The sequence below is a fragment of the Tursiops truncatus genome, chromosome 9 (assembly GCF_011762595.2).
Source record: "Tursiops truncatus isolate mTurTru1 chromosome 9, mTurTru1.mat.Y, whole genome shotgun sequence".
Lineage (NCBI taxonomy): Eukaryota > Metazoa > Chordata > Mammalia > Artiodactyla > Delphinidae > Tursiops > Tursiops truncatus.
Window position 1 is genome coordinate 37,790,796 of NC_047042.1, and position 22,466 is coordinate 37,813,261.

At 35.3% G+C, this 22,466-nt stretch overlaps 1 protein-coding gene across 1 annotated transcript in view; it reads left to right on the top strand.

Annotated features, from left to right (window-relative positions):
* The window catches only part of AGMO (alkylglycerol monooxygenase), a 332,983-nt gene that overhangs the window by 151,730 nt on the left and 158,787 nt on the right, over positions 1–22,466 (top strand). The window contains exons 6-10 of the mRNA XM_019931434.3: positions 13,628–13,694; positions 15,900–15,965; positions 16,053–16,132; positions 19,752–19,886; positions 21,348–21,464. Of these exons, the coding sequence (XP_019786993.1) occupies positions 13,628–13,694; positions 15,900–15,965; positions 16,053–16,132; positions 19,752–19,886; positions 21,348–21,464 (465 nt within the window). The remainder of the gene's footprint in view (positions 1–13,627; positions 13,695–15,899; positions 15,966–16,052; positions 16,133–19,751; positions 19,887–21,347; positions 21,465–22,466) is intronic.

Sequence of the window (22,466 nt, forward strand, 5' to 3'; positions counted from 1 at the left end):
CAATGTATTTACTAATGCAACCCTGTTGTCCCCATTCAAAATGAAGAAATTGAACTACATAGAGATGAACTTGTTTAATGTTGTTGCAGCTAGTTTATAGTAGATCTGTGGCTCAAAACCTGGTAAACAATTCTCCCTCCTTTCCTCCTTTGAAATCCTGTATCATTGATTTCACATCTCTTGGTAATGTCCCAGTTTGCCTGGTGCAGCCCCAATGTATACCTTTTTTTTTTTTCTGGCATAATTTTTACTAGCACACCCTGTCACTCTCTTAAGGTATTGATTGTACACTTGTTGTGTTTTCCTCCTAAACAGCTCTTTCATCTCTCTTCCCCTTTTTGTTTCTACTGCCTCGCCTTAATTTATGCTCTTATCATGTTACATAGATGATTACTACAAAATTCCTTTTTTTTCTTATTCCTGCAGACTCTTTCCTCTCCTATATATTTGCATACAACTGTGGTGATCATTTTAGAACCCAAGCAGTATCAGGGCACACCCAACATGAAACAAACATCAGCAACAGAAGTTTTTAAATGGCTCTCTATTGCCTCCAAGATAGAATCAAACACCTTAAATACATACATAGATTTTAGCAGCCTTACAATATGACCCTGCTTACTCTCCAGTCTCATTCCATTAGTTAGCCGGTCCAGCTAAACCACACTGCTTTTTGCTCCCTAAGCATGCCCAACACATTTTTTCCCTCTGTATTAGCATAGCCTCTCTCTGTGATACCTTTTTTCCAGACATTCCCCACGATGCAACTCAATTACCAGTTCCTCTGGAATGTCACTCTTTCACCTCTTAGTTAAAGTTGAGCGCACTTTTCTTGACACTACCCCGTGTCCTATTTCCATATTGCCAGTTAATGATAAAAAGCATGGGCTCTGTTGGGAGGGCATAAATGAGATAACATATCAGTTGTTGCACATAGGAAGCATCCAATTAATAATGGTGAAGTTTAATTCTTACACCACTGTATTGTATTTATTGCTTAACTCTGCTTTTCCCATTATTCTCTGAGTTCCTTGATAGCAGAAAGTGTCCCTCATCTATTATGTGAGCATCTATTTACGTGTATGTGTACATATATTATATAAATATATACAAACTTTAATAAAAACAAACACCAGTATTTAAATAGACAATTAACTGTAACTTGCTGATAATAATTATTAGTGTTAGATATTAATAAACATATGTGTGTACGTACTTGTATTTATATCTAGAATATACTTATGCTGGATCTCCCCTAATAGAGTGTAAATTTTTGAGGGTGATGATTACATATCTTTCGGAACTTGGGGGAATGAGTAAGTTCTATTTCAAAATATATGCTTTTGAAAGATACTTATTTTAACAAAAATCAACTTTCATGCTTTTTTTCTATCCAGTGCTTATTCCAATAGTACCTAGTATCATAAACCTTTTGTTCTTGAAATAAGTTGAGACATTTCTCAGCACTTGTGCTCTCCTTACTCCCTTACTCTGTTTGACTTCTTCCTGAATTTCCGCTTCCAGTTCTCTTTTCTTCTCTCAGTATTCTTCCTTCTTAGAATTTAATTTACTTCACCATTTTTAGGTTGTCTTCAAGTAATTGCATATTTAGTCTATAGCTCTAATACGAATTTTCTTATGGATTTAAGATCTATCTTTTGAATGTTTGACTTAACATATTCATAGGAATATTTGACACCACTCTGAGTCGACATTTCTAAAACGTGTTCCATTTCAGCTCTTCTCACCTCAAGTCAGCTGTTCTTTGTTTCCATTGCTACTTGAAGACAATGTCAAGATCAAATCCTGGTGTCACCTTCAACTCCTTGATCTCTCTAGTAGCCTATACGTGTTCTCTCTAGAAGAAATCTTCTGTTCTACAGTTACCTTTTAAAATAATTCACCCCCACCCTGCTTATTCTTGTATAAATTAGTAATGCTTTTCCACATGTATTAGATATATAAATCTCTTTGAAGTTCATATGTTCAAAAAATATTTCTCAAGCAGCTACTCTGGGCCAAAGAGCGATTCCAGTTTTGTGACCTGGGTTGGCACACTTTATTACTAACATTTTGAGGATCACAACCTCCTTCCAGAAACTGTTGGATTCTGGTGACTCTTTGCCAAAGGAAAAAACTTGACAAAATATCAAGAATTTTACTGAGTTTCCTGAAGATTATCAATAAACTGTTTAAAAATTCATAGATCACCGTATTCAAATATCTGTTGTGAAAGGATTGGAATTGGAGGCCTTCAAACACAAGAAATAAGATCGGAATCTATAACCAGAATTGAAGAGAAAGACATTTCAGGAACAAGGGAATAGTAAAACATAATGGCATAAGGTTTTATAATGAAAGAGAAGTCTATCCTCTGTTAGAGGTTTGTAATCTTCTTCACTAGTGTGTTCCCAGAATATAAAAGGTACCTACTTAATAGGAGCTCAAGACATGTTTGTTGAATGAATGCCTGTGGACATTTAGTAAAGTTATTTAAACTCTCTGACATTGCTTCCAAATCTGTTAACTGAAACTAGTCATACCTACCCAATAAGAGTGTTGTTAGGATTAATGGAATAACATGTGTTAAGTATATAGTCTGGAAAATAATACGCTTTCAACCGATAGCAATTATGAAAAAGCAAAAAAACAACCAAAACAAAACAAACCCTGCATATTGGAACTGGTACACAGAGACAGCGCTAATAGAAGCAGGCGTAACTGTTGCCAGTCACACGCATGCATCAGAACTGTTTGTGCTTACTCAAGATATAGAATCATGGTCCCGTTCTGAGAACCACAGAATCTAAATCTCTGGAGAGCAAGAGTAGGAAACTTGAGCAAGCTTCCCAAGAGATTAGACTGAACATTGTTGTGATGAAGTTTGAGCACAATGAATGCAGGAGGTGACAGTAAACTTCTTGAAGACAAAGACTATGTTTTATACCTCTTTGCTTTCCCATTGTCTTGTCTGGTCATGTTAACCAGATTCTTTATAATATGTGTATATATTGAAGAGAAGCAGAAGGAGAAACAAGAAGAGAGTACCCATGGCAAATATTTGGATCAGAGAGGATGTGCTGTGGAATGAATTGTGTTCCTCCAAAATTCATATGGTGAAGCCTTAATCCCCACAGTGATGATATTTGGAGATGGAGCCTTTAGGAGATAATCAGGTCTTGAAGGTGGAGCCCTCATGATGGGATTAGTGCTCATAGAAGAAGAGACAAAGAGGAGAGGATACAGAAAGAAGGTGGCTTTCACAAGATGCTGAATTTGCTGGCACCTTAATCTTGGACTTCTTCCCTTCTATCACTGTGAGAAATAAATGTTTGTTGTTTAAGCCACACAGTCTATTGTATTTAGTTACAGCATCCCAAACTGACTAAGACATGATGTACAGTTAAAAAATAAATAAATCTTTAATAAATTCTGAGGGACAAGGGGAGAAGTTGTCCTTTAGCTTGTCCTTAGAAGGAAAATATGCAAATAGGAACAGGACAAATTAATTTATGACAAACAGATACTTGTAGCTTCCAGACAACTAATTGAGAAATCATGCTATGATATTTGACTTTAAGCAATTGGTATTTACAAATATTTAACAGACTAAAATTTATAATGAGTGACAGGAGATCTGACCTATGAGATTGTAAACATTAAAATGCAGATTTATATCTAATGCTTAGCAACTGCCAGGTACATGGTCAGTAATCACTGACATTTGTTGATTAATGAATGTAAAAGCGACACTGAAATTGGGAATATGATCATCATGACAGACACAATGTACTGAGCCTTAGAATGAGTCAAACATTTGGAGTTTGTGTAAGAACTACCTAAACTCTCAGTTTGTCAGTTACCTTCTTTTAACATGATGTTACTACCACTAATAACAATGTGGTTCCTTTTCTCACTGAGTGACCAAATTGGTAAAATAAAATGATGTTACACAAGAATGAAGTTTTACATAGTTACGCTTATGAATATTTCCCATTTTTCTTAGGTCAATTTAATTGGTGTTGCTTTATAGAAGTCACTTGGAATCCACCTCCCTTTGAAGGAACACATTCAGCAGCTACTTACATTCATTTTTCTAAGGAAAAGTTAAAAGTGTTACTCAAAATGTAAGCTGAGATGAATTCAAATAGAATGCTAACTTGTCCACCTCTTGTTTGAGGAATAATACAATCATAAGTGACAAGAGTCAGCCTTCAAGGTAATTTATTACAAACACAGTTCTTTAAAACCCTTGTTTATTGTATAAACATAGCCTAGTCTCATTCTTCTCAAAACGAAGTTTTTAACTCTTTAACCCTGTGGTATGGATTCATCAAAAATTTACTCCCTATGAAGCTCTTTATGATCCCAACAGTCCTGATTCCTCCAGATTGTTTTATTTCCAAACTATAAATATTGTTTTTTCACTCCTTAGTGTGGAAATTCAGCTACCTCCATATTACATGCTTACTGAAGTAGAAAACTGCCTAATCAGATAGGAAAACATTTGGCTGTGAATAAATCAGCATTTGTCGAGGATTTCAAAGTGTGAAAGTAGGCAGACAAGCCCAGATCCTAAGAGCTCTGCTTTCTCTTGCTTCCCTGTAGAGAAATCAGGAGGCTAATATGGCCTCCACTACCATCTGTCTAAATACTTGAATCTGTTGTCTTGAATTAACACAGCAGATCTAGTGGGGGGTATAATTAAGATTTTGTTTTTACATTTCATCACCAGATGCTCTACAGTATAAATTTATCCATAACTGTTCAGATTGATTAAGTTTTTAATAAGGAAAACAATGGGTGTTTAAAGATCAACTAATTCAGAACAAGAAGTAAAATTATTTTAATATGTTGACTTGTAGTATTTATGGATTTTATCCTTTTTCTAAAACTTTAAGTGAGAAATTGCTATAGATTTTTTTGAGAGAGAAAAACCTATTCGTACATAAATATATATATGCAAACAATAAAAATCTAACATTGCCATTCATTCTACCTTTAAATTAATAAACTACCTGCTAATAAATTGTAATTTCCATTGTTTTATTCCGTGACCTTTCAAAAGATCTTAACACAGTACTTTCCATAAAATATGCACTCAGTAAATACCTATTGAATAAATGAAACCCACATAGGTTATTTTAATTTCCATACAGTCAGATGAAGTTTATGAACAAGGGAGAATTCTCTACAGCATTCTCTGGCAACAAGCAATGGGACTGTTTGCAAAGCAGCAGTATAGAAAACTAAGCAAAAGCATATATCTCTATTAAGGGTAGTTTTCAGCTTGAGACCTGGAAAAGGAACTCAATTTGCTTCTTGTTAAATAACTCTTGTGCCAGTTACATATTCAAATTTATTGTAAGCTCAAATGTCTCTGCTGTGCATTGTAATTGAAAACAAAACAAGACAAAAAAAAGAATGATTTTTCTCATCCTTCCCGCAAAATCACAAAATTTTACGAGAAAGATAAGTTTTTAGAAAAGCTTTGTTTCTGAAATAGCTTTACCTTTCCATTGAAGAGACCATTGGGCTGTAAATAAGCTTCCTATGTGAAGTACCTGCATCTCGCTTTATTTCTTTTTACTTCTAAAACCTAGTAAAGTTCATAGAAATTCAATAAATGTTTGCAGAATGAATGGAATCCCTGACAAGAGACTTCTTGCTCTGATTATTCTGCAAGTAGCTTTTAATAAAAGACTTTGATAAGGACTTATAAATACAGGTTTTAATCCTCTGAAACAGATTATTTCCAACCCTAATAGAAAACCCTTACTGGTAGTTTGGTACCTAAAATTGTCATTGATTGGTATTTGAGTTTGTATTTAATATTTAGTATATATATAATAAATATATTTAATAGAAATAAATATATGTATATACATTAATATTTTTGTCCTTCAGGTTTTTTAATCTGTAAATGGGACTAAAATACTGGAAGGCATTATTGAAAGGTCATAGAAATATTTATAATCACTTACTTTTCAAAAAGATATGCATGAGCCTATAGTTAATTGTAAAGATCTTTCCAAATAAAAGATTCTCCAAATTTTTAATACAAAAACACCCATGCATAGACATATACATAGATAGGTAGAAAGGCAGATAGATAGATAGATAGTTGAAAGAAAGAAGGAAAAAGTTAAAAAGAGAGAGAGGAAGGAAGGAAAAAAGGAAAGAAGGGAGAAAGAAAGAAAATTAGATAAGAAAAAGGCAAGTAATCATAATATAACTGTTAGTCCATTTAATTTTAGTTTGGGTTTGCACTGAATCTTGCCACTAATTTACCTGAAAAGTTTTGCTGTTTTTAGTCTGCACTTCAAGCATATGTTTCTTAGTTAAATATAACATGACAATGATTTTTATATCAGATGATAAATGTATTGGGAGCTGGCTTAGCATTTCCCTTAAATACTGATGCAGTGAAACCCAGAGGCCTGCAGTGGTATGGGTCCCTCTGGAACATCAATCACGCATGATGCTGTAAGGAGAAGTCTTGATTACTTAGAGTCAATGTCGTCACTGTAACCTACGCTCATCTGAATGCAGGCATTTTTCTGCTACGGAGATTTCATTTCACTTCACCCTCAAGCCAGTCGCCCCTCAGCATTTATCATATTGTTAGCACATTCATTTTTATAATGAGAATTCTGTAAAACACATGCTTTTTAAGACATATTTTCCCTATTATAATTTTTTCCTCTCAGACAGGATGCGTGAATATTTGTAAGCATCTCTTATTTGGAAAGAACTTTACAAATAACTATAAGCTCATGCCTTCTTACTTAAAAGTAAGTTGTTATAAGGATTTCTGTGGCCTTTCAGTAATATATTTTAGCATTTTGGTGCCAGTCTGCAGATAGAAAAACTGCAGGGTAGAAATGTAATATGGTATTCACATATTAGTCCAAAATTGGGGAAAAAATAGAATTAGAGTTTTTAAAATTAGATTTAGAAAGTCTCTTCCCTATCCTCAATAGTCAAAGTGAGGTGAGACGAGGCAATTTTCTAAGCAATACAGACAAACGAAATACTTTTCTCTTGAATTAATCACTTTTGTTGAAAGGAAATCTTGTCATCCAACTTGACCATCCGGTAATTATTTCTGTAGTCTTAACTGAACTATAAAAATCGAACCCATGTTTCCCAATCAGAAGAATCCGTGAAACTAATTAAGAAATGTATAGAATGGACTAAGTTACTTTTATAAGAAATAATTTCAGACAAGACACTAATTTAAAACACTTACTTTGATGCTTGTAGAGTTCAACTGTAAGTGATTTTTCAATTTCAATTGGAAAGACCTATTGAGGTATGTTTTTCATGTAATGTAAGGTAGTGAGAAAACTTCTGAGAACTATATCATGGAAAGAATTAATTGCAATCGGTTCATAATAGACATTTAAATATTTGATTTACCACGTGTACTTAGTTTATCAATTTGCAAAGCCAAATGATTTCAGGCTGGTAACCTACGCACTATGAAGGTGTCATCACTCTTCTAGACTTGTAAGTTATCCAGCTCACTCAAAGTGTAACTGGAGGGTGGGTGGGGTGCGGGTGTCATGAGAACTCTCAAAGGAACTTTCAAAAGCACTTGATGACATGGAAACTACATTTTCTATTTCTGATTCATTTCATTGAAACTGAAGCCCACACAAACTGGTGCTAAGAGAGCATAAAGGTAATTCAGGAAATTCAGCTGCCGATGATTATCATAATTCAATTATCTCATCATCTAGCCTCTGTGATTTTCTGTGTGTGTTTTTTTTGTTGTTGTTGTTATTGTTGTTGTTAGCCCCTTTATTTTTAGTTATTTGTCTTAATTTTTCACCTCACTAAAACAAAAATTATGTTTGGACTCACTTTCCTGGCTTTAAACTCTAAGGACACTCCAGACTCATGTTTTGCCTCTAGCCTTGGCAGTAACTACCAGGCTCATTCCCTAATGCACCCCTTCCTCCAACTTCCCAATTAGAAGACAGAAATTATACAGAGCCTCCCTCCTGAACTACAGAAGACTAGAGCACAGTAAGACATTCACACCCATGACACAGAGTTTCTCCACCTTGGCACTATTGACATTTTGGACCAGATAACTCTTTTTTCTTTTTTTTTTTTAACATCTTTATTGGAGTATAATTGCTTTACAATGGTGTGTTGGTTTCTGCTTTACAACAAAATGAATCAGTTATATATGTTCCCATATCTCTTCCCTCTTGCGTCTCCCTCCCTCCCACCCTCCCTATCCCACCCCTCCAGGCGGTCACAAAGCACGGAGCTGATCTCCCTGTGCTATGCGGCTGCTTCCCAGATAACTCTTATTTTCGGGGAATGTCTTGTGCCCTGTGGGGTGGTTAGCGGCACTAAAACCTACTACTCAGTAGATACAATAGCACTTTCCCCAGCTGAGACAACCAAAAATATCTCCAGACATTGCCACCAGTCCCCTGGGAGCATAATCACCCCTGTTTAAGAACCACTACTATAAAGGCAGAAGTGTGGAGGGCAGTAAAGTTGACTTATCTACCCAATATAATCTTGCTGAGAAATCACTATGTGCGAACCAATGTTGTATGTGCTGTGAGAAACTTCGAGAAGGGTGAGACCCAGTTTCTGTCTTCACAGAAATGAACACAAATAATTAGGACATAGGACAGACCGACATAAAAAGTAGTGGTATCTTGATATGTACTCAGAGAAAGGAAAACAAAATTCCCTTTAGAAAAATCCAGAAGAGTGCTTGGAAAATTTAACTAGGTCTTGGAGGTAGAGCATGATTCCAGCAGGTCAGGATGGGACATGAAGATCTTAGAGGCAAAAGTGAGAGCATTGGGATTGGTCTTGAGGAAAAATGTGAACGGCTTTGAATTCCAGATGTTTTGGACTTTATTTAGTTCATTATGAAGATCCTTTTATTTGAGTTCATTTTAGTTTTTTTTGTTTGTTTGTTTGTTTTTGTTTTTTTTTTTGCGGTACGTGGGCCTCTCACTGTTGTGGCCTCTCCCGCTGCGGAGCACAGGCTCCGGACGCGCAGGCTCCGGACGCGCAGGCTCAGCGGCCATGGCTCGCGGGCCCAGCCGCTCCGCGGCATGTGGGATTCTCCCGGACCGGGGCACGAACCCATGTCCCCTGCATCGGCAGGCGGACTCTCAACCACTGCGCCACTAGGGAAGCCCCCTCATTTTAGTTTTGATGAGAGGAAATGACATGATGAAATGACATGATGAAACTCATGGTTCCTGTTCTCTTACTTTTACATTTAACTCTTCTTCCCTACATCCACCATAAATTGTGGAGAGAGAAATAAGGAGTTTGTGACCACTCCAGCAAATCCAGTCCAGAGCACTTCTGCTGGATAAAGGTTAATCAATAGAATGGATGGAGCTTATAATTATAAAATTGTTACTTTTATTATTTATTTATTTTTAATAATTTATTATTAAACAAGTAAAAGCAGCTTAAGAAACAATCTTCTTGGAAAACAATGATTTCACGAAATAGGCAGAAAAAAATGTTAAAGTTACTGTCCGTGAAGATTGGGTGGGAAATTAGCACCCAAGTTTTAATAATACAGAAACTAAAAACACAATATAAATAAGAAGGGCAAAGGCAACAACCTAAAGCACTCTGTTTAGGACATTGATTCTTAACCTCTGGGGACTTATGTATACCTTTGAGTATATTGTGAAAATAGTAGTTTTCCCCAAGAAAATACCCATAGTCACATATTCATAAAATTTGGTATGACACTTCAGGGTGTTCTTGGCCTTTTGAAGCCCATAAATGGCCCTTCTAGACATCCATGGCCCTCAGATTATAAAACCCTGATAGAAAACTACAGGCTACAAGACACAGACCGTTGCTTTAGAGACCTAAGAAGCCCCAGAAGTGCCTAAAATGCGATGAGCGCAATGTAGAAGCTGAAATTCCTGGGCTCTTTCTAAATAACTGGATTTCATTTTGAAATGTAGTCAAAAAGCACTTAGTTATCATTTCCCGTTAAAGTTCTAAAAATTTAGATTTCTTTTATTTGATGGAAAAAGTGCTATATCTCATAAAGCAACATGATAGAAAAATGGAAGGATTACTGAGTTGAAACTGAGAAGACTTTAGGGCTTCTTCTAAGATGTTTAAACTTGGATTAGTAATTTAACTTCTCCGAGCTTCAGTTTTATGCTTTTTTGTAATAGAGTATTGCACTATATTATTTTTAAGTCCTCTATATGTTCTAAAATTTTATAATTTAAATTAACTCATCTAAATCTAAAAAAAAAGCAAGACAAATAACTTCTAAAAATGAGAATAGCTCCAGTTATGTTCACAGTAAAATATTTTCGAGAAGTGATTCAAAGCTAGATGTGGTTGAATTTCTAAATGACTGAATTTGCAAAAATGGGTGATAAGTTGTCCCACTCAGCTCTTATTAGTTATTAATTACTTCTCCATGACTTTGAATCAGAAGGGTTTACTACAAGAGAGGTTCTGACTGGGCTGTCTGAATGATGAATCATTTCCCACACCAAGGTGGTCTTCCCCAGCTCCAAGGTACTCATAGGCACTACAAGGAAATTTAACTCTGGTTGCCTGTGTTATACTTGGCATTTTACTAAAAAAAGAAAAAAAAAAAAGGAATTTTCAATATTGATATCACCACGCTTTAGCCTGCAGAAGCAAAAGATTTTCTTTGAGGAAAAGTACTTGACATTAAAAAAATAATACCCACAGCCAAGGCTCCAATCATCTGAATTCACTTACCATTTGTGGGGCTTTAAATCTGGCTGCACACACGCCGGGACCAAGGATTAGAAATGCATCTGGGTAGCAGAAACCAGTTAGTGTAGTCTCCTCTACCCCCTTTTGTTGTCTGTTTTTGTAACATATGTTAGCCACCAAAGACACAAACAAGGATAAAATGGTTTTCTCCTTTCCCATCTGGTTCTCTGCCAGAGATACAAAGCCTGAGCAGAGCATCAGATTTCAATGTCCTGACTGCTGAGAAACCCCCTTCTTCTTCTCTATCCGTCACCATTCTTCTTCTCAACAAATATTTTTCCACCAGTACAAAGCAATGTAGTCCAATAAAATTAAGGGTTATTTCTACTTACTCCCCTCCCAATTTCTGGTCATTAATAGTGCATTTGTGGGATAATATTTTTGCCTCTTATTTCACAGGACTGTGGTCTGATATAAGGGCTATATATTCACCGTATTTTGAACTCCTGAAATTAAAAACTGCAGAGATTTTTTTTCATGTATAAATGAGTTCTGTTGTATGAATCAATGAAAAAGTCTTATGGATCAACAAAAAAAGTCTGTTGTTTGGATCCCATAATACATTTCTTATGGATAACTTTAAAAATGGCTATAGAACTCTAGATTAGAAAAGAGAGACAAGAAGAAAGAGAGAGAGAGAGAGAGAGAGAGATAACATATTACATATCCTCTGCATTGCAAACATTTGCATCCTTTGCATGCCTGTACCGTAATGGAAACCGAGAACCCCTTAGAAGCTGGGCAGCAGGGAAGGAGGCAAGGACTGTTTCTTTCAGGTGTGCAGTGAGTCTAATAAGGAGATGCTGGTGACACCTGCCCTATGAAGAGATGCAACATTGTTGTGTGGCAGCGCTGCTGCTGCTTCTCCTTCAGGAACGTGCAGGACCCCACAAGCTGAGGACCGTGTGGCTCCTGCGGCTCTGCATGTCTGCAGAGCAATTGCAGATTGGGTGTTTCAGTGTCAGAGGTTGCCAAAAAAGTATTAAACCCTGCCATATAAAGAGTTACAACATAGATGTATGTTTGGGACTATAGGGCTCTATCAATATTAATATTTTCAACCAACTAACTGAGCATTACTGTATATTACTAGAGTAGTAATTTCTTTTATTTAAATTTGTCTTAAAAATTTTAAAGCATTCAGAAAAGTAGAATAATAGAATGAATGTTTCTAGCTCCATAACTTCAATTTAAAAATCATTATGATATCTTGTAATAACCTATAATGGAAAAGAATCTGAAAAATAATAGATAATAGATAGATATGTATGACTGAATCACTTTGCTGTACACCTGAAATGAATACAACATTGTAAATCAACTATATTTCAATAAAAACACTATGATTTTGATTCATTTTCATCAGTTATTCTTTTTCTCTTTTTCCTTTTCATTGCCAAATATGATGAAGCAAAACCTAGATCTCATGTCACGTATACTTTAGTTATACAACTCTTAAAAAACAATTACATTTTCTCATGCAATGACAATGCCATCATAACTCCTAATAAAACAGTATTCTTATCATGTCATACTATGTTTATAATCAGTTTTCTCTCATTGCCTATAAAATGTCTTTTATATTTGGTTTGTTCAAATCAGTATCTAAACAAGATCCCCACAATACGTTTGGTTGTATGTATCTCAAAAATATCTTTTCATCTGAAGCAGTCCCAGCTCCCTGTTTTTTCTCGTACCACTGACTTGTTGCCAAATTCATGTCAGTGTTACTATTTCAGTGACTATTTTTCCCCTTAAGTAGCATTTAACATATTACTTTATTCCTTATATATCCTTTAAATGGAAGTTAACTTTAAAGGTGAGTAATTTCTTAAAATATCAATGTATTGATTTTGTCATAAATAGGCTCTAAAAGATCTATTTAGATTGTGATTAAAGAAAAGTAAAAGACTGTTATCTGCCATGGTTGATGGAAGAAAGAATAATGTAATTGAGATGAAAAGCGTTCCCACATTGTCCAATATTAACTGTATGACATAATGGATATCTTAAATATGGCCTGCTGTTCTAATTTATGGTAACTACCTGGTTTCTACACTCTTTAGAGTGTGCAGACTCTGGCATAGGGGGTTCTTACTGAGAAATGTTGAGAGAGAACATTAGAGAATAATAGACGCTATTTTAAAGGGTCTTTAATTCCAAAAAAGCCCCTTTACATATTTGACTTTGAATCGTGCTTCAGAAATGGACTGGAAGATGGGGCATCTACAGTAAGAGAACATTTAGGAGTCTATTTGAATAAGCAAGGATCACCGTAATGCAACTGCAATACTAAGTTACTGCATGACTGATTATTGGGTGAAACCAACTCCAGAAAACGAATATAATACTGGGTTTCCCTTCGCCTAGTTATGCTCTGTTAACATAAGTCATCAAAGACATAGCTGATGGGTGAAGAACATAAAATGACATGAAACTTAAAGAAGTATGCCTTGGCAATAGTAGCATCTAAATACATTAACATTTGTAATCCTCAGAACATTATTATGTAGATACTATTATTTCCATTTTAAAGATAAGGAATCTGACTTATAAAAAGCTTAAGTAATTTCCCCCAGTACCACATAATAATAAATAGAGGATTCAGGGACTGAACTGAGGCAGTCAGTTCACTACTCTTAACCTCACTACTCTACTATATTGTCTCTTAGAATATCGTGATGAGCTAATTGTTATCTTTATATGAACACCAGAAGATAGAGAACCTTCTTAGGACTCTAATGCCAACCGTGGAATTAGCAATATTTCTTAACCCATATGGGATTTTAATGTGAGTACCTAAATATTATATATAATTTAATAACTATGTTCCTTTTCTTTTAAACAGGTCATCGATAACCTTGGTCCTTTGGAACTGATTCTTAATACTCCTAGCCATCATAGGGTTCATCATGGTGAGGAAATTCGATCTCTTCTTTCATTCCTTCCTCATTTCTTGAAAAATGACATTATTATTTTGTATCACTTCAGCACAATTACCCAACCTAGTCACCACACACTGCAAATAGGCATTTGCTTCTTCCTTCGTACCTGGACAAACCTCATCAATAAAGAAAGGACTGGAGGAAAACAAAACAAAACAAAATCCTCTCCATAGCTGACTTTTGAATTTCCTTTTTGCTTAGCTCTCCTCAGATGTAATGGAAAAAGGAGTTAACCAGCTGAGGGGGTACACACTTCATATTGTGAGGAGCTTGTTGAAAGTTACTCCTTGACCCCATGCTGAGGGTCATTCCTGTATACAGTCATAGTGTCTTGGTCTTAAAAACTGTTGGTATTTAAGGAAAGCCTAATAAACAACACTTCACTTTCTGCCTAAATTCTGTGAACAAACTCAACATACACTGCTTTTTCCTGACAAAGAAAAAAAATCCCATGTGACCAGTGCCTAATGTTTAAAGACACTAGCTTAAGAAATAACAGAAGTATTTACATTTGCTCACCAAAAGACCTGTAAAGAGTGTGCATATTGACATTATTTGTATTAGGTAATAGGAAAAAAAGATATAATTCGCATGTTTGTCAGCAATAGAACAGATACACTGTAGACTATTCATGTAATGGAGAACTACATCGCAATGAAAATGTCCAACCTATTATAACATGTAATGGCATGAATAAATCTCACAAATGCCATTTTGAGAGACAGAAGCTAGTAAGAAAATAATATATATTATTGTTCTGTTTTTATAAGTTTCCAGGCATCACAGGCAGTAGTACTGGCACACGTCAGGCCTGCCTTCCCAAGGTGGGCAGGTCCCTTTCCCTGGGACAGGGAGCAGAGCAGAAGCACAAGCTCCTCCAGGTGGGGAGAGGCTGGGGTCCTGCTGCACATGTGCAGTTTCCCCTTCCAAACTCCACAGTCATACCTCCACCACAGGGAATTATTACTGAGTTGGTACAGAGGTCAAGAGCATTATGCTCTTGCTGTTCCCTCCATATTAAAGGAAACACAAGGACTGGAGAAAAACATGTCCACATTGAAAAAGAAATAGTTGCTAGTTTCCTGTTTGGCCTTAGAGCACCTTCGCATGCGTGTTGCTTTATATCAGGCATTCTCAGCCTCTGCACTATTAACATTTTGGACCAGATACTTCTTCACTTGGGAATGTGGGGAGAGCGTGCAGGCTGCCCTGTGTATTATAAGATGTTGGTCTCTACGTATTAGATGCTAATAGTATCCCCTCCCAGTTATGACTCTTAACAGTGTCTCCAGACATTGCCACATATTCCCTGAGGTTCAAAGTGCTCCCTCACCCAACTGGGAGCCACTGTTTAGCCTATGTGTGGCAATGAGTTGGTGGATCTGTGTAGCCAGCTCCACTCTACTTTTGTACCAGGGGAGAATTTTCCTTGTACCTTTACATTCATGTGTACATTTGCATGTACAGAAGATGTGTAAAGAAATGAGGACACGTGGAGACAGTTGAATTTATTGGAGTAGTGGCTTGGTGGATTAATATTCTTTTTCCTTTGATTTACAATCATGTGGATATGATTGTGTTTATTTAATTTTTTTAAATTAGTAAACTATGTCCAACTCTTTAAATTTAAACTATTATTTATTTGGGGCATTAAAATATCATGTATGTTATGAGTCAATGAATATAATCAAAGGTAACTTAATTTTTACTTATGTCTTTTGTGATGAAAAAAATAGGAAAGTCTTACTGTAAGTGGAAAATTTTCTTCCTGGAAAAGAGGCAGTGAAAAGGTGTAAAGATCACATCAAAAAAAAAATGCATATATTATTGATATTTATCTTATTTCATATTGCCTTTTGTTCTGGACCATTTAATTTTTAATTATTACTTTTTAATAGTCCTAAAAAAAAAGAATTACTTAGAATTATCCCAGATTTTTAAAGACCAGAAAAATTGTGAACGATGCTTTTTTAGAAATCTGGGATAATTCTAAATATCTATGGCTTTAAGGAAGTCTTTGCTCTTTTTAGTAAAATCAGTTGGAAAATAAATACTCAGTTTACTAGCAAATAAAGTCTAGTGTTGTCAGTGAAAAGATATTTTTAGGAATATCATTGTTTCAAAAAGTATAACTTCCATTTTCAAAAATTTTTTTTTAAATATTTTGTCTCATAGGCAGAAATCGTTACTGCATAGACAAAAATTTTGCCGGAACTCTTATTATATGGGATAGAATTTTTGGTAAGTAAAAACTATGAGCATTTAAAAAATTAAATTAGCTCCTTCATTCACAGAAAGTCAATCATATCATTATTGTTTATCTTCCAGGAACATTTGAGGCAGAAAAGGAAAAAGTTGTATATGGTCTAACACATCCCATTAATTCATTTGAACCTTTCAAGGTGCAGGTAATGTACTTGGTTTTATTTCTTCTGAATTGATTCCATCCTTTTATAAATTTTATATTTGAAAGAAAAATCAGCTGTTGAAAGGTGGAAGCACATTACACTAGCCTTAAAAAATATATATTTTAACTGTAAAAAAATTTAGAAATAACTCTGGCACTCAAAGCCTTGAATCAAATTGGGCAGAATACATTTGAAAACAATTCATTGTAAGAATTTTAAAATATGTCTGTTACCTAGAATTAAAAGAAATAGCTCTTTAGCAAACATACCCTTTCTCAGAATAGACCTGAAATATATTCATGTATTCAGAAGGAGCGGTAGTAAAATGTATAATTAAGGCTGATCCCAGAGTAAGAAAAATATTTGCTTCAAGCCTGCATGACTCTGGTTAGAAATTCAGGGTGAGGCCTTTGCCCTCCTCTTCTTGGACGGAGGTGTCAGGAGCTATTACGGGTTGGTTAGGTTTGCACGTTGCCTCACCTGCTAAGACTTGTTGCCCTGGACCAGTTTTCTGTCAGACATGTGGTATTGGTTGTTTGCTGGTCTCAATGGTTGGCACTAGAGAAATAAGGAATGTCTGTGAAGCTCTGATCCGTCAGTAGCAGAGCACCGCAGACACTCCCAGGGGTCGGGACTAATAAATGAGAAAAAGATAAAAATGCTTGAAAAAATGAAGAGATCAGTCAATGACAGCTCTGTCCAGGGGACTGGATATACAGCATTCAGAAAGGGAAGAAAGTACAGGTTCATGTTGGGTCTGCTTTTCAAAGCTACTTCTTCAAGGTTTTTAAAGAAAGTTACAGTAACAAAATAAATGGACATTTATTGAACTTTTACTATGTGCAGGACATTGCTAACAGCACACATGTTTAATTTAACCATTACTAAAACCTTATAAGGTAGTGGTTCTTTTTAACCTCAGTTTTTTGGTGGATGAAACTGAGGTTCTCAGGATTTAAATAATTCCCCCGCCTAAACACAGTTTGTCAGATGCTAACCTAAGTAGGGTGGGTTGAAGGCCAAGCCCCAAACTTGATTAACTCAATTTTCAAGTGAAAGGCATTTTTATGTCTCTGTTCAGAAGAGAAAAGTTGATTATTTCTCTTCTTTCTTCTCAACTAGTGGCATTTCTTTCTCTGTCTTTGGTTCTCTTTCTTTTGGTTAGGCATTACCAAGAATATGATTTTTTTCAGGAGAATCCAGGTACTTCCTTAATAATAAACATTTCTAGGTACGTTCTTGATAGAACTGAAATCAGTTTCAAGATAATACATTGAGAGCCACTTCTTCACTGGGCGTGGTCTTGTCTTCATAATGTAGAGATTAAGAAGGAAATACAGCTTGGTCCCTGCCCTCTAGGAGAGAGCCTTTCAAACTTAATGTGCATATGAATCATGGGAGGATCTTATTAAAGTAGGGTTCAGTAGGTCTGAAATCTGGCCAAGATACTGTGTTTCTAACAAGCTCCCAGGAGATGCCGACACTGCTGGTTCATGGCAATCCTTTAGCTAGCAAGGCTTTGGAGTATACACACATGGAGGAAAAGGGGTTCATATTTGAGATACAATAAGAAGTTGAAAACTGCAACACATGAGCTGCACAAGGAGTTGGATGATTAGGATTTGGAGACACAGTATTCAGTCATAGGTCTTTATGAGCTGCTGCTAAATCTGCCCTCATGTAAACATTGCCTTTAGCATAATAGTTGTCACAACTGTGTCTAAGTTTTAGTCTCCTACATACTCACTTATATTGTAAGAAATATCAAATCAGTGAGTTGTAATAATTAGGAGTTCCTAAACCTACAAAATCACGTATTTACTTTCACTTGTATTCCTTTATATTAGCTAAATTTCTCAACCTCCCATCAGAGGCATCAAAAGCACCTTAGGATGGCCCCTGTTAGATGGAGAGGATTTTTTCCCCTTTGACACTAGGTATAGACCATTCATTTTGCTTTCCTTTGGAGTCCAAGAGTTTCAGGGCATTGGAAAACAAGTAAGTGAGAAAGTACTCCTTATTTAAAAGCCCTGTATTCTCATGGTTTGTGTCTAGAATGATAGCAGTAAATTTTCAGTCAGGTTTTTCTTTTTTTTTTTTTTTTTTTTTGGTGGTGTTGTGTCTTCGTTGCTGCGCGCAGGCTTTCTCTCGTTGTATCGAGTGGGGGCTGCTCTTCACTGTGGTGCGCGGGCTTCTCATTGCGGTGGCTTCTCTTGTTGCAGAGCACGGGCTCTAGGCGCACAGGCTTCAGTAGTTGCAGCACGTGGGCTCAGTAGTTGTGACATGCAGGCCCTAGAGCGCATGGGCTTCAGTAGTTGTGGCACATGGGCTCGGTAGTTGTGGCGTGTGGGTTCTAGGGCATGCGGGCTTCAGTAGTTGTGGCGCATGGGCTTAGTTGCTCTGCGGCATGTGGGATGTCCCCAGACCAGGGATCAAACCTGTGCTCCCTGCATTGGCAGGTGGATTCTTAACCACTCTGCCACCAGGGAAGTCTTGTACTCAGTTTGTAAAATAACAAAACAGGTAAGTATATTAATGTGTGTTGTAACATTAATTTTCTATGTTATTATTATTGCAAATCCTCAGGATAAGTTTCCATCTAACATTTCCTTTTTCTTTAAAATCTGCTCAGCTAAATCCTACATTGTTGCTTAATTGCTTCAGATTCCTTATTATAATATTTCAAGTAATTTTAAAAACAATTTTTATAATACTAGCAGTTTAAATTCTGTAAGAGATAGTGAAAATACCAATGAGACCACAAATTCTGATAGAGCCATAACTTCTTTCTACATTAATTTATCACTACATGTATAATAGAACTCATTTCGAGTCAACAGCTGATGCCCAATATCTAGGATTATTTTTAATCCTATGATACATTTTTATAATATATATGATATGTATAGCTATTTATCCTAATAGCCAGTATTTGTTGAGTCCTTGTCATGTGTGGGCATACTTTTAACTTTATACATATCAAATGTGTGTTATTTAAAGAATGTGAATTCCTGCTATAAGCCTCAAGGTAAACTTCTGACTCAGCAAACTTTTCCTATTACAGAATGTGGTCTATCTATTTAATCCTCAGAGGTCTACCATCAGAAATGGTTTTGAACATTTTTTCTTAAAATGAGGTGTTTGTCTGTAATTCAATACATTAAATAAAAGATTATTTTAAAAATATATAACAGATATGCAATATTTGTATGATTCCATGTTCAACTTTAAAAACCATTTAGCGAGATGTGGCTGTCGAGTGCACAGGCTGCTAGTTAAATCCATTGGAAGCAAATTCTCTGAACTCACTTTTTATTCTTTGCTAATTTTCTAAACAATTGCCCTATTATTAAATTTCCTGTTTATAATTTTGTGGAGCTTCAGAAATATTGACAAGAACACATTTAAATGTAAACGTATGCAGAATGCATAGAATGAATTTCAATTTATAATGCAATTGCATATTAATCAATATTAGCAAATTATACATAACCTATATATTAAAGAATAATTTGTAAGTTACATTAAACAATAAAATAAAATCCATGATTTAATGTATTTAATCTTTTTTGTTATGGTCTTTTCTTATCTTAAATAGACTATATTTTTATTCTTCTAGTTCCACCATTTACTTACCATATGGACTACATTCTGGGCCACACCTGGAATCTTCAATAAGTTTTCTGTCATATTTAAAGGACCAGGATGGGGTCCAGGTAAACCAAGACTTGGACTGATTGAAGAAATTCCAGAGGTAAATAAAGTTCATGAATTCGATGATGGCAAAGATTAATTTCATATTGTCAGGTCTACAGCCGGCCTGTAATGCATGCTGACTTCATGCAAATCTGAAAAAAGATGTTCCCTTAGGCAGATACAGCCCTGTAATGTGTAAATTAATAAGTGGACACCACCTAGGGGCCATTAAGAGGGGTGCCTTCTCCCAGACTGACACTGCCTCTTACTAGGGAGCATGGTTTGGGGCAGAGCAGCAGAGGCTGGTTTTCTTGGCTCAAACCCACAGCCGAGAGCCTTTGTGTAGTGCAGAAACCACACAGACACTTATGGATCCGTCACAGGCTTAGAGAAGATTCAGTCGAGCCTTCATTTTGTCCATGAAAAACTGAGGTCTCCAGAATAAAAGGTCTAAAGTCATACCGAAATGATGTGGTTATTAGATTAGATTACAACTTTATTCATTTCATAGTGGCGTAGTAGCATTAAATACAGAAATCCCATGAAAAACTAAAAATAAACAAGGTAGAGGTTTAAAACACTGAAAATCAAATGAAAAATACAGTTTCAATATGGAATTTCTCTTATGAAATGGAGGAAAAGGAATTTCTTTCCAGTCATTTAGGATATGTATTGAGATTGCTTATCAAAATAACTGTCATTGATAGTAATATAGAAACAATAAGCTACTGTTGATTTGAAAGATAATTATGAGTATAAAAATTAGCCAGTATTCAAGAAAATGAAATATGTTTTATTTGAATATTGTTATTTTTCAAAAATCCTGATCTGAATAAGGATATTTTCTCATCCACTTATGAAAGCTGCTGTGTTGGAATTTCCAGACACTTGGTTATGTTCACAGTTAGTTATATAACAATGATCTGACTTGATATAAGTGAAAATAATTTCTTATTTCAGCTCCAGAAAGTCTAGTCAGCTACAGTTCATTTATTATTTTCCTTTTTTGCAATAGATAATTCAAAGTGAATGTTTTAAAATCATATCGATGCCTAAATCTGCATTATAAGGATAGGATTATATTATTTCTGGGAAACTGTAGTTTGGGAAAGCTGTTTTCAATAAGACAGTATTTGCCTTTGAAGCATGAATATCTACACTATCCCAAATCACCTTCCATTTTCTCTTTTGCTATACTTTGATGTATAATCATGGACATATTTTCATATTTCATATTACATGTTCATTTTGCTTATGTTAATCATCAGTATCAATTCTTACAGTGCTCTATATAAAGCAGAGTAGATCAGAATCATAATGCTTCTGAAATGAAAAACAAGTCTCCTAATTTTTACATTTTTTCTATCCAAAGTAATAAACGTTAGAGTCATTTCGAGGATTAAAAAAGATAGCAAAACCTTTCATTTCTTTTTGCATATCTCCTCTTCACTTAGTGTGAATTTCAATGTGAGAGATAAGGGAACAATATAATGGAAAGGCTTCTTTCTTATCTTCCTAGGTCAAGGGGGAAGAAGTTCCCTTCTCATCAGCAGCATCTCGGCTATTAAAGACATATGCAGTTGTACAGTTTGCTCTGATACTAACATTTTATGAAGAGACCTATACAGATAAAGCTGTAAGTGGTGCTCATTTTAAATAGAGTGTGAAAAAGTTATCTGTCACTTTGAAGATGAAAATAAGCTCTATTATAGCTGTGCTCTATTCTTTTCTGTAATAATCTTTGAATTTTGGCAATGTCTCACATTTAAACAGGTAAACTGATTCTTCTAGAATTAATTTAATTAATGTAAGTTAATTAATTGTATCCAAAGTGTTGTGTATAAGATGTCCATCAAATGGTATATAATTGATCTAAAATATAAGTAGGAAATGATTTGTCACAAATAAATTCTTCAACAATAAAAAGAAGTATTTCAGAAGCTAGAATTAAATGTGTTGGGGAAAGCAGACTTTATAGCAATTTCAACATGCTTATCTTCAATTAAAGAATACCCTGATAACTTGAGTTTAGGGGGTTTGCAATGTACAGTTAACTTCATTTATTTTGTCCTTTCTAAATATTTGAAATATTCCTGAAGCACAAGAGCACTGGACCAGGGTTTAGAATCTGGATTCTGATTCAGGCATTACCACCTGGGGAATCATTTTTTGGCAACATGAGAATACCCTCACTGCCTATATTTTGGAGAAAACAAAAATAGCATAATGTATGTAAAAATGCACTGTAAACCATAAAAAGATTAAAAACAGAGGTATTTTTAAATATTTGCTTTGTTTCACAGATTTATTCATATTATATTCTTCCAAAAAGGATTTAAAATAGTTCAAAGAGGTACATAAATTATAGTAAAGTAACTAACTTGGAAGTAGGTGAAATTGAAAATAGGGTGACAGAAGAATGAAAAATCAGTATCTCACTTTGTTACCAAGGTAGTATGTACCTCATGAAAGAACCTCACTGAGTCAGGGATGTTGAGGCCTCACATAGCAGCACTGTATGAGTAATGTTTACGCTCTAAAGAAACAGGGAAAGCGGACTTCCATTTCTAGCAAAATGGTGGGTTAAATACACCTACTTCTTTTTAAGGCATATCAAACACCTAAAATTGCTGGACAA